Source organism: Rutidosis leptorrhynchoides, chromosome 3, assembly GCF_046630445.1.
Source record: "Rutidosis leptorrhynchoides isolate AG116_Rl617_1_P2 chromosome 3, CSIRO_AGI_Rlap_v1, whole genome shotgun sequence".
Classification (NCBI taxonomy): Eukaryota; Viridiplantae; Streptophyta; class Magnoliopsida; order Asterales; family Asteraceae; genus Rutidosis; species Rutidosis leptorrhynchoides.
The window spans coordinates 39,054,270-39,066,509 of record NC_092335.1 but is presented as its reverse complement, the minus strand read 5'-3'; the positions used below and the strand labels follow the sequence as shown (position 1 = coordinate 39,066,509).

Genomic DNA, 12,240 nt, shown 5'->3' with positions numbered 1-12,240 from the left:
TAACTATCATAAAAATCGATGAATATGTGATGCCTTGAAATAAAATTCAAACGTTATAGAATTTTGAAAATTACAGTTTTTTAAATGAGATGATAACAACAATTTCATATCCGTTCAACGCCGTTGGTTCGTTTTTTCTATAGTAGAACATTAATCACCGTCAATCCTTTATATAAGTGTAGCCTTTTAACCCAATTAAATGAAGAATCGAGTCCAAACCTTGAAATGCAATTCTAAAAATTAGTAGTTCAAAAGATATAATTTGGTAAACCCTGATACGGCTATATAATGAATCAAGAATTTTTTATATGATACGGTGAATTTTGTTTATTAAAATTTATTCAATAACCAAATAATTAGTTACCTACTCTGGAAATGTGGATGATCAACACACACATGAATCTGAAACTTACCCTTGAAATCATCCATCTGGTTATACATATGATCAAAAGATGGCTAATCCACTTGTATATCCATGCCCACTTTGCAGTTATAAAATCCAATAATTTGTTCTTAACTTCACCATCTTGTGATCAGTATAATGCAAAAGCACAAGTAAATTAAGTACCCGTATTAATTATAATGAAGAATAAACATAGCCCTACCCATACATTCACTACTACAGAAAAAGATATGTTGACGTGTTGAAAAGCTTATCTAGACGTGTTTTTGAACACGTCTAGATGTAACATGTCTACTTGACGAAAGATTTGTAGGCCGGTTTTAAACCGGTCTTAATATGTTTAATTAGTCCGGTTAATAGAGTAATTCGTGCGCATTAAGAATAACCTGTTAACTGGTCTTGTTGTAAATCTTTCTAGACCTTTTATCCAGTCTTTTTAATGTCGACCTAAATTAATAGGCATATTCCAGATCAAAATCAAATATTTCTATCAAGATTCAAATCACACAACGAAAGTTATAACCAAACAAATTCAATGATACAATATTATTATATATATTTGAATTGAAAGTATTTACAGTAACTTTCAACTATAAAAAAACAGAATTATATCTAATTGAACTATGAATCCTAAAATTAACCAAAACCGAAGTCTATATTAGAACAATGATATATAGGATTTCTATAATTAAGATGTAAAAATGACAAGAAAAATGTTCAGGTGTAATAAGTTAGTCATAATATCTCTTTACAGGCACACTTAAGGTCATGTGTTTTCTGTAATTCCATATATTTAAATGTCAATGCCCTTCCCTGTTAGCAAAATGACTTTTATGACTTGAGAAATCATATTAAACACATTAATCTATTCAGAAGTTCCAGATAAAGACAACTCAATCTTCAAATACCAAAAACAGCTGATTCTCACATAGATATATAGATAAACATGAAGTCTGGAACTTAACTATATAAGTTTTACAAACTTCTTTCAACTCAACATTGCGTACCTAAAACATATAACATAGTTAATGCAGTGGGACGTATCTAAAACATGGTTAGTAGTTAATGTGCGCCAATCGCTATTCATAGATAAGTTATGTTCTCAATCTTTATCTATCGAATATAACATTGTTTAATTCTTCAGTTCAATGACCTCGTGTGAGCTTAATAGAATAAATGAAGGTCAACAACATGGTTTAAAGTAGCAAATAAAGAAAATGTAGGGTGCCTATCTTGTGCAGACCAAATTGTTCTATGTCGTGCTTCTGAAACTTCCCATTTTAGACTCACTGTACAATGCATACATTAGTCCTTAGCTACAATAAATTAAGACTATATGCAATGCATACCTTATAAACCTCTGCTTCTGAAACTTCCCATTGAGAAATGTCACCACGCCATTAGCATACCTAGAGTCATAATACACACAACACCAAGTGATACATATTACATATTTAATGATGGAGAGTTGGAGACTCACTATACAATGAGCTGTAATTGTAGATCTACTCACTTTCACCAATTGAATCATACAAATCATATACACATATTACATTACATACATATATTACATTATTTAAAAAGTTGAAACATTAGTTAAGTATACACTTTGACACATTAGCCTAATATCAATTGGACTTTAAAGCACTAACAAAGGGGCAAGATAAAAGCAGACCTGATTTTGCTTCCTACAAAGATCAACACTGCATAATGGTATCAATTACATTAATTAGTTGCAGTTTTAGTAGAATGTTGTTACTCATAACAAATTGTAGCTAAAACAAAACCTAACAATGCTTTGAAATACACAATATAATAATTATCGTTGTATAATTATATATTGATCATATATCATATACGAGAGCTTACAAATATATGAATTAAGAAAGGCCAATTGATGATCAAAGCAAATCCATACCACCAGATTATCATATGAAACTCACCAATTACAGCAACACAGTTAATGCTATCAATAATTATTGTAGCCAAAGGATCAAATACGTTCAAGTAGTGGAGCCATAAACAATGTCAAAAACAACATAACATTTATATAACTACTGTTAGTACCATGACGAACACTTAACAGTTGTGTACAAAAATTCCAATACCGATATGGTTGTGTAGTAAGTATATATGCAAAGCTATAAAAAATGAAGTATTTGCCAACTCATGCTTTTTAAAGAGAAGTGTATTCAATCTTGAATTAACCTAATAATTCAAGCTAAAGGTACTTACAAGCATATCTCTTTCCTTTGGTTAATACGAAATAAAAAAACAGAAAAGTTAACGGACATCGAATTAACGAACAAACATTAAAAATTGACAAATTAAATGAATTAGGTTTAAATGGAATTAGTGGTAGTCTTTCAAGATCCCCATTATCAATGTAATAAGAAACATGAAAAAATAACGGATTAAAGGAATTAAATGCCAATAAAATCAGTACCTATAGGACACCAAGATGATTTGCAGAAACAACGGTGTTTGCAGAAACTTTTCAAACTAAGTCGGAGTACCTTGAGCCAATTAGTCTGAAGCAGCAGCCATCTTACAATGAACATCTGCAACAAAAGAAAAACGACATCAGAAGAAATAAAAATTCAGATTGCAGATGGATTTTTCAAAACACCAAAGCACCAAAAATCCATCTAAAGATCAAGTGTACTTTGGTTCCTTTTACATTAAAATAGAGAAGATCAGAGAGTAACTCCGTGAGTAAACCTCAAATTCCTACATGAACCTCTTTGTTGAATCAAGAATTCGAGGCTCTTATTGGTATCTTCAAAGCTCTTTTTTCTACAATTTAAATTAAAACAGAGAAGATCAGAGAGTAACTCCGTGAGTAAACCTCGAATTCCTACATGAACCTCTTTGTTAAATCAAGAATTCGAGTCTCTTATTGGTATCTTCAAAGCTCTTTTTTCTATAATCATACACGATTGTAGTGTTTGAGGATCCTGTATCTGTAAATGTAACATCCTGTTTTTCCATCCAAAGTGTGGGACGTCGTGTTGAAGGACCGGATGTCGTCCAGTGTTCTGGACGCCGTCCAGATGTACTGGTGGGCCAGCTGTCTTACTTTGGATACATTAAAGAGGCTTTTTGGTAATTTCACTTATGGAACGAGTTTGAGGCCCCTAGATCAGTTCATTGAGTGTCATCACTCCATTTTCAACCACCACTTCCTATCCACTTAAATTCGAGAGAGAGAAGGGTTTTAGTGTGAGAAAGCTCAATCCAAAGAGGAAGAGGCTAGTTTCAGATCAAAGTGCGTGTTTTAAAGTTGTTCATCTACTCCCTAGCTACGTTTTGATTGTAGTGGTAAGCCTTAACTTCGATTTCCTTACTTTAATTATTTAAGTGATAGGGTTTGGGTTAGTGATGAACTTAAAAACCCGTTTGTTTGTGAGTTGGGGGTTTTTGGGTGAGTTTGGGTCACGAAGACTCAATGATGACTAACCTAGGGTTTGAAATGGTAAATTTGAACCTATGAATCTTAATTGGTTAGTAAATTACTAGCACGCCTTGATGTTATGTGAAAGTGTGTTAATTGGGTTAGTGGATGACCCGAAATGGGTGTGTTGACTTTAAAAATGATTAAATGGGTAATTGTTGACCTAGTTGGGCAAGATGGGTATGAAATGTACTAAGTTTGTGTTAGTCGGTGTTGTTAGACCTTAATCACTAGCTTTTAGTGATTTATGATGGGTCTTGACCTTAAATGGACGGTTTTGGTATAAATTGGTCAACTAATGCATTTAAGTCATTAAATGCACAAGAGTGTATTGTTGGTGTTTAGTCCAACGAATTGTATATTAATTATATACATAATGTACTAGGTACGTTGCGTTGAAGGTTGCAAGCTTTATTAACTCACCAAAGGCGTTAAGGTGAGTGGAATAATTATATATGTATGTATATGATTTATTTGATTGTGGGGTATGGGTTAAAGTTCGATGTTGACGATACCATATCCTAGAGTATATTGTTTGTTTTGATGAGGGTTAAAGTTCGATGTGACGATACCTCATGTATGGATTTAAAGTTCGATGTTGACGAAGCCATACCACTATTGTAGTGACATTCGATGAGGGTTTAAGTTCGATGTTGATGATACCTCATATGTAGGTTTAAGTTCGATGTTGACGATACCACATTAATTAGGACGGATGGGGAGTAAGTTCGATGTTGAAGATACCATTCGTTGGGCTAGCCTTGGGATTTGGATACTAGTGGATGTTGTGAACATCGATGTTTGTGAATTGTGTTGTAGCATATTGTAATGTTTGCGTTATATGCTATTGTTATACTAGCTTATGTTATCGAGGATTTAGCGTTATAAGTTATGAAGGTATGCTAATTATATTGCTAGTATGTATGCGGATTTGATATAAGTGTTTGCAGGTAAGTAGGTTATATATGTATGTGTATAACTATTGCACTCACTAAGCTTTGCTTACCCTCTCGTTGTTTACCTTTTTAGGCTCCGGCGTGGATAAGGGCAAAGGTATTCGGTTGGATTAGTGGCCTCCCGCTTTGTTTTGATAGAGGACGCCTTTAGGATGTTAGCTTTTGGAAGTTTGGCCAAGATTGGGTAGTTTAACCCCAAACACCATGCTCTAGTGTCGTTTGGAAATTAAACTTGAATGGTCGAAACTTGTATTTTTGAACGAAACTCGTAAAACGGTCGATGTGTGCCCGATGTTGTAAAATTTGGTTTTATTGTAGAAACTCCTTAGTTTTAATTATGTTAACGTGTTGTGAAAAGTATTTCGTTTAAAAGTGTCGGGAAGTGAGTTTTCCGCTCATGTAATTTGGACACCTTGGTCAGAATCTGGCAGTTCATTTGGACGCCGTCCAAACTTTCTGGACGCCGTCCAAACTTTCTGGACGCCGTCCAAGTCTTCTTTGCTGGACGTCGTCCAGATAACTGGACGCCGTCCAGATGTGTCGAAACGGATTTTTTTTTTTGGGTCGTATTTTGGTATAACGAGGTTTGGGTCGTTACAAGTGGTATCAGAGCATGGTCTAAGGGATTTAGACGACTTGAGATAGGTGCCTAGACTTAGACTTTATTGTGTATGCTCTTTATGCGGGACTTGTAGGAGACGGGTCGGACTGGGGATTGGCTAGTGCCTAGGTTTAGGTAAACTAACTATGCGCTAATTGTTTTGCGTTGTGTTTTGCAATCATCAAGCGAGATAGACGTTGTATTAGCGAGTTAATGAGACATGCTCGCGTAACAATGATTAGCTACCATTGTTACGGGTTCAAATCGTGCCAAACAAGCGATGTACGACGATTGTTGAGCAAGATGGGGCGGTGTGAGATATATATATACTTTGTGTTATGTCCTTTCGTTTCATTTTTTAATCTATTTCCGTTTTATAGTATGAAGACGAGAAACGAACCCGAGAACCATGAAGGAGGTACGAGCGAGGACCTCGAGTTTACGGCCAAAGTTGAGGCCATCATTAAAAAGTAAAGAGCAGAATTTCTTGAGGATGTCCGAAAGGTTTTCCAAGAATTGGTTGATGGGCAAGTAACCGAGTTAATAAACGAACGAATGAATGCCGCGATCGAGGAGGCATTAGAAGCTAGAAATATTTATCCTCGTGGTGAAGGGGGTGATGGTAATGGTGGACATGGAAGGCGAGACTTCCATTACAAAAATTTCAAGGATGCTCAACCTCCTATGTTTAATGGAGTAAGGGATCCGTTGAAAAGCACATGTTGGATCTCCGACATTTAGGGGACTTTCCGTACCGCGGAGTGTCCTCCCGAGAAGAAGACGAGGTACGGTGTTAGTATGTTGCGTGAAGAGGCTAAGTTGTGGTGGGACGATAAAATCCGATTATTTGGGGAAGAGCAATGCATGAGCTTGACGTGGGAAGAGTTTAAAAAGGAATTTTTCAAAGAATACCGAACTCCTTCCGACCTTGATAGAATCCGGGACGAGTTGCACAATTTGCAACAAGGTTCATTGGACTTGGTTACTCTCAAGTCTACCTTCTTGGTAAAGACTCGTTTTTGTCCGGAGTATGTTGGTGATGATCACAAGTTGATGCTATCTTTTTATCATACACTAAGCGATGAGTTGAAGGGTAAGATTAGCCTGGGAATGGCTAAGTCTTTTGACGAGTTATTTGAATTGGCTCGGGGTTTCGAGCCGGAGGTTCCAAAAAGAAGCGACTTCTCTTTCTCAAAGAGAAAATTTGAAGGTTTGATTCATTCGAACTTTTCCAATAAGAAAAACAAGAAGGGTTCCGAAAGTGTGAATAGTGTGAAGAAGGGAGGTTTCGGGAACTTTATCCCTACTTGCTACAATTGTGGGGTACGAGGTCATTTGGCTCGAGATTGTACGAAGCCTTCTTCGACAAACAAACTCACTTGTTTTAATTGCAACAAAGAAGGACACCGAAAGTCGGAGTGTCCCGATTTAAACACCGACCATGTTAAACGGTTAGAAAAGGCGGCGGGTACGGCTAGAGGATGAAATTATTTGATGACGAATGATGAGGCCAAGCAATCCAACGAAGTCGTCTCAGGTACTTTCATGGTTAATGATGTGCGTAGAGGTGTATACGAAATAGTTATATTTTTACAACAAAATACTATTAAATACGATACAATTTTATACAAGTTATTTATTTATTTATTTATAGAATGGATATACCTAAACCTTGCTACAACACTTATAGGCAGTGTACCTAATTGTACAGTAGTGTAGTTTTTAGTAAGTCCGGTTCGTTCTACAGGGATCTTATAAACTAGTTCAACGCTATATTAGTTTTAACTTATAGTTGTAAAAATACAAAAATATATATAAGTAGTATTATTATTATAAAAGGGGGTTTTTACAGTTTAATGACCGGTTTGTCGATTTTAAAACTTTTAGTCGCAGCTAAAACCTAATGTAAAATATTAAAAATAAATATAACTTAAATTAAATAACGATAATGAAATTGCGATAAATAAAAGTGTGATAAAATAAAATTGCGATAATTAAAGAGTACGATAATTAAAAGTGCAATTAAATAAAATGACAGTAAATAAAAGTGCGATAATTAAAAGTGCAATTAAATATGAAATAAAATAAATTATATATGAAATAAAGGAATTATGCTTATTTAAACTTCCGTAATCATGATGTTTGACGTGTTGATTTTAGTTTATTACCATGGGTTAATTGTTCTTTGTCCTGGATTATTCGATATGTCCATACGGATTTGTCCATAATAGTCCATCAGTCATAATCATAAAGTGCGGAAGTCTTCGTCAAATTATTCTTATTCCCGAAGTCAAATATTCCAACTAATTGGGGATTCGAATTGTAACAAGGTCTTAATACTTTGCTTAATGAATACACCAGGTTATCGACTGCGTGTAGTCCAAGGTTTTACTAATTTGTTAACAATTACACCAATTACCCTTGAATGTAATCCACCCCTGTTTCAACAAGTCTATAAATATTAATCCAGTTCCGTGTCCGGTTAAATTAACAGTTATTGGTATTTATAGATATCCCGCCCACTGTGCCCAGTCAAGCGTATGTGGTTATATATAAATACATCAAATTATAAGTCTATATATTAAATTAACGAGGTATCGTTTAGTTAATATAAAGCCCATTAATAGCCCATAGTCTAATTTCCACAAGTGTCGTTCTTTTATCCAAACCCAAATTATGGTCCAAAGCCCAATTACCCAATTTTAATATTTAGCCCAACATCACGATTACTTCGGCATTAAATAAGCATAATAATAACTTAGCTACGAGACATTAATTTAAAAAGGTTTAACATAACTTACAATGATTAAAAATAGCGTAGCGTTACACGGACAGAATTTCGACTTACACCCTTACAACATTCGCTAACATACCCTTATTATTAGAATTTAAAATTAAAATTAAAATTAAAATTAAAATTAAAATTAAAATATATATATATATATATATATATATATATATATATATATATATATATATATATATATATGTATATGTATACGAGTGAGATAGAGAGATAGATGTAAAAGATATATTTTGATCAACCAAACTGCGAAATTTATAGGGAGGTGGCCAGTCACTGTTCACCATGCGATCGCATGGAGTTATAGCCTCCAGGCCATGCGATCGCATGGCCCCTTTTTCCAGCTCACAAGAGTTTGTTTGCATTCTGCCGACGGTTTATATAAATATATATAATATATAAATAATTTTAAGAATTATTTAAATATTATATTATATTTATGTGCATAGTTAACTTGTAATTTTTAGTCCGTTGTGTCGAGCGTTGAGAGTTGACTTTGGTCCCGGTTCCGGATTTTCGAACGTCCTTGCGTACAATTTAATATCTTGTATTTTGCGTTTTGTGACTTGTACTCTTGTAATTTTGAGACGTTTCTCACCAATAATTTGAACCACTTTGATTGTACTTTGTACTTTTGAGCTTTTTGGTCATTTGCGTCTTCAATTCGTCAAATCTGTCTTTTGTCTTCACCTTTTATTATTTAAACGAATATCACTTGTAAATAGAACAATTGCAACTAAAAGCTTGTCTTTCTTGAGGGATAATGCTATGAAATATATGTTCGTTTTTAGCATTATCAAATATTCTCACACTTGAGCGTTGCTTGTCCTCAAGCAATATAGTCTTGAAATAAAAAATACTAGAATCACTTCTTTATTCTTCACACTTTGTACATCAGTGATTTCTATACGGCGGTATAAACAATGATAGTAATGTTGTGGTTTACAGTCCCACATGACTATGAAAATTTAGATCCTTAAGGAAATTGGATCTTTATGAAAACATTTGATCTTTTGAAAATTCAATCTAGCTTTTACCCTAGATAAGTTTTTCGGAATAACCCTTCACCGGTGTTTGCGAAATTGTTTTTGTGGGTTTGGTAGGTTTCAGATTTGAAAATTTTAGCTCAAAACTTGCGGTTTTGTGTCACCCACTTGCTAACCTTGTATTGGGAAAGCAACACGTCCAGTTTACTTGCTTCGTATATTACCTTTCGATAAACTACCGTTCGGTTGTAAAGGAAAGCGTTGAACAAGCAACTGTTAAGGCAGTGTCCCCTGATATGCTTTTAATTATGGTCTATAACGTGTCGGATGCAATTACTATCCTTTGTAGGAGCAATAGTAAAGCTCACCCTTATGATTTTTCGATCTGGCACAAGGTCCTGTCTTTGACCATTGATAATGCTAAAAACGAACATATATTTCATAGCATTATTCCTCAAGAAAGACAAGCTTTTAGTTGCAATTGTTCTATTTACAAGTGATATTCGTTTAAATAATAAAAGGTGAAGACAAAAGACAGATTCGACGATTTGAAGACGCAAACGACCAAAAAGCTCAAAAGAACAAAAGACAATAAAAAAGGTTCCAATTATTGATAAGAAACGTCTCGAAATCACAAGAGTACAAGATTCAAAACGCCAAGTACAAGATATTAAATTGTACGCGAGGACGTTCGAAAATCCGGAACCGTGACCAGAGTCAACTCTTAACGCTCGACGCAACGGACTAAAAATTACAAGTTAACTATGTATATAAATATAATATAATATATAATTAATTATATTAATTATATATATTATATATATATATATTAAAAACCGTCGGCAGCAAGAAACTCCAAGGGTGTGAGCTGTAAATATATCTCCGCGACTCGCGGAGTTTTAAGGGCATTTTGCCGCGAGTCGCGGAGCCCCAATTTTCAACTCTGGCTATAAAGCCAACCGAATTCTGATCAAATTTCATATCTTATTTTCATCTCTCTCTCAATATATACGTAATATATATATATATAATTTATATTTTAATTTTAATTTTAATTCTAATAATAAGGGTATGTTAGCGAATGTTGTAAGGGTGTAAGTCGAAATTCTGTCCGTGTAACGCTACGCTATTTTTAATCATTGTAAGTTATGTTCAACCTTTTTACATTAATGTCTCGTAGCTAAGTTATTATTATGCTTATTTAAAACGAAGTAATCATGATGTTGGGCTAATTACTAAAATTGGGTAATTGGGCTTTGTACCATAATTGGGGTTTGGATAAAAGAACGACACTTGTGGAAACTAGACTATGGGCTATTAATGGGCTTTATATTTGTTTAACTAAATGAAAGTTTGTTAATGTTAATATAAAGATTTACAATTGGGCGTCCCTATAAATTACCATATACACTCGATCGGACACGATGGGCGGGGTATTTATATGTACGAATAATCGTTCATTTAACCGGACACGGGAATGGATTAATAGCCACTAGAATAATTAAAACAGGGGTGAAATTACATTCAAGGGTAATTGGTGTAATTGTTAACAAAGTAGTAAAACCTTGGTTTACACGCAGTCGATAACCTGGTGTATTCATTAAACAAAGTATTAAAACCTTGTTACAATTCGAATCCCCAATTAGTTGGAATATTTATCTTCGGGTATAATAATAATTTGACAAGGACACTTGCAATTTATATTTATGACTGATGGACTGTTATGGACAAAAAACCAGACGAACATATTGAATAATCCAGGACAAAGGACAATTAACCCATGGGCATAAAACTAAAATCAACACGTCAAACATCATGATTACGGAAGTTTAAATAAGCATAATTCTTTTATTTCATATTTAATTTCCTTTATTTTATATTTAATTGCACTTCTAATTATCGCACTTTTATTTATTGTTATTTTATTTTATCGCACTTTTAATTATCGTACTTTTTAATTATCGCAATTTCATTTTATCGCACTTTTATTATTCGCAATTTCATTATCATTATTTACTTTACGCTTTAATTTAAGTCTTGTATTTATTTTATATTTTACATTAGGTTTTAACTGCGACTAAAGTCTTAAAATCGACAAACCGGTCATTAAACGGTAAAAACCCCCCTTTATAATAATAATATTACTTATATATATATTTGTATTTTTATAAAAGTAAACTAATATAGCGTTGAGCTTTGTTTAAAGATTTCCCTGTGGAACGAACCGGACTTACTAAAAACTACACTACTGTACGATTAGGTACACTGTCTATAAGTGTTGTAGCAAGGTTTAAGTATATCCATTCTATAAATAAATAAATATCTTGTGTAAAATTGTATCGTATTTAATAGTGTTTTCCTAGTAAAATAATAACTATTTTATATACACCTCGCTTCACATCAAGTTATTTTTGGCGCCGCTGCCGGGGAAAAACTCTTAAACGCCGGAAGCGCAACGCTAATATAAAAAAAAAAAAAGATTTTTTGTTTACTTTTATTAAAATTCTCTTTTGTAAAAATACGTTTTAAAAATATAAAAAGAAAAACAAAAATATTAGTATTTTTAAGATTTTGTTAAATATTTAAGTTTTATAAGTTTCTTTATTTCTATTTTAGTTTATAAAAATTTAAATTTTATTAAACATCTTTTATTTATATAAAAAAAAACAGAAAACATAAAATAAAAAAAATAAAAAAAAAAAATAAAGAAAACGCGTAAAAATTACTACCTGTCAACTGAATTACTGAACCCCGCGACTCGCGGGGTTTTCCTCATTAATCACCGCAACTCGCGGAGACCTTCTGACACACGGACAAAACCCTAATCAAGCATTGATTACGGGTTATTTTTAATTATTATTAATTATTAAACCTAATTATTATTATTATTATTATTATTATTTTTAGTTTTAGTTTTATTTTTACTTTTTATTTATTTATGTATTTAGTATTAATTAAGTTTTTATTAAATTGTAAAATTAGTAGTTTAATAAAATAATAATATAAAAATAATATTTTTATAAAAATTGTACTTTTT

At 33.1% G+C, this 12,240-nt stretch overlaps 1 protein-coding gene across 8 annotated transcripts; it reads right to left on the bottom strand.

The window, feature by feature from the left end:
• LOC139895968 (uncharacterized) lies at positions 1-3,391 on the bottom strand. Of its 8 annotated transcripts, none has more exons than XM_071878526.1 (7): positions 3,339-3,391; positions 3,125-3,199; positions 2,850-2,964; positions 2,079-2,106; positions 1,753-1,812; positions 369-528; positions 1-219 (listed from the first exon to the last, which is right to left on the bottom strand). In XM_071878526.1, exons 3-7 carry the CDS (start codon positions 2,962-2,964, stop codon positions 196-198), a joined length of 387 nt encoding a protein of 128 aa, XP_071734627.1. In that variant the 5' UTR covers positions 3,125-3,199; positions 3,339-3,391; the 3' UTR covers positions 1-195. The 8 variants fall into 8 exon arrangements, with proteins under 8 accessions (XP_071734627.1, XP_071734629.1, XP_071734625.1 ...); XM_071878528.1 differs by having other exon boundaries at positions 3,084-3,199; positions 3,339-3,379; XM_071878524.1 differs by having other exon boundaries at positions 3,084-3,385.
• Positions 3,392-12,240: the final 8,849 nt, after the last annotated feature.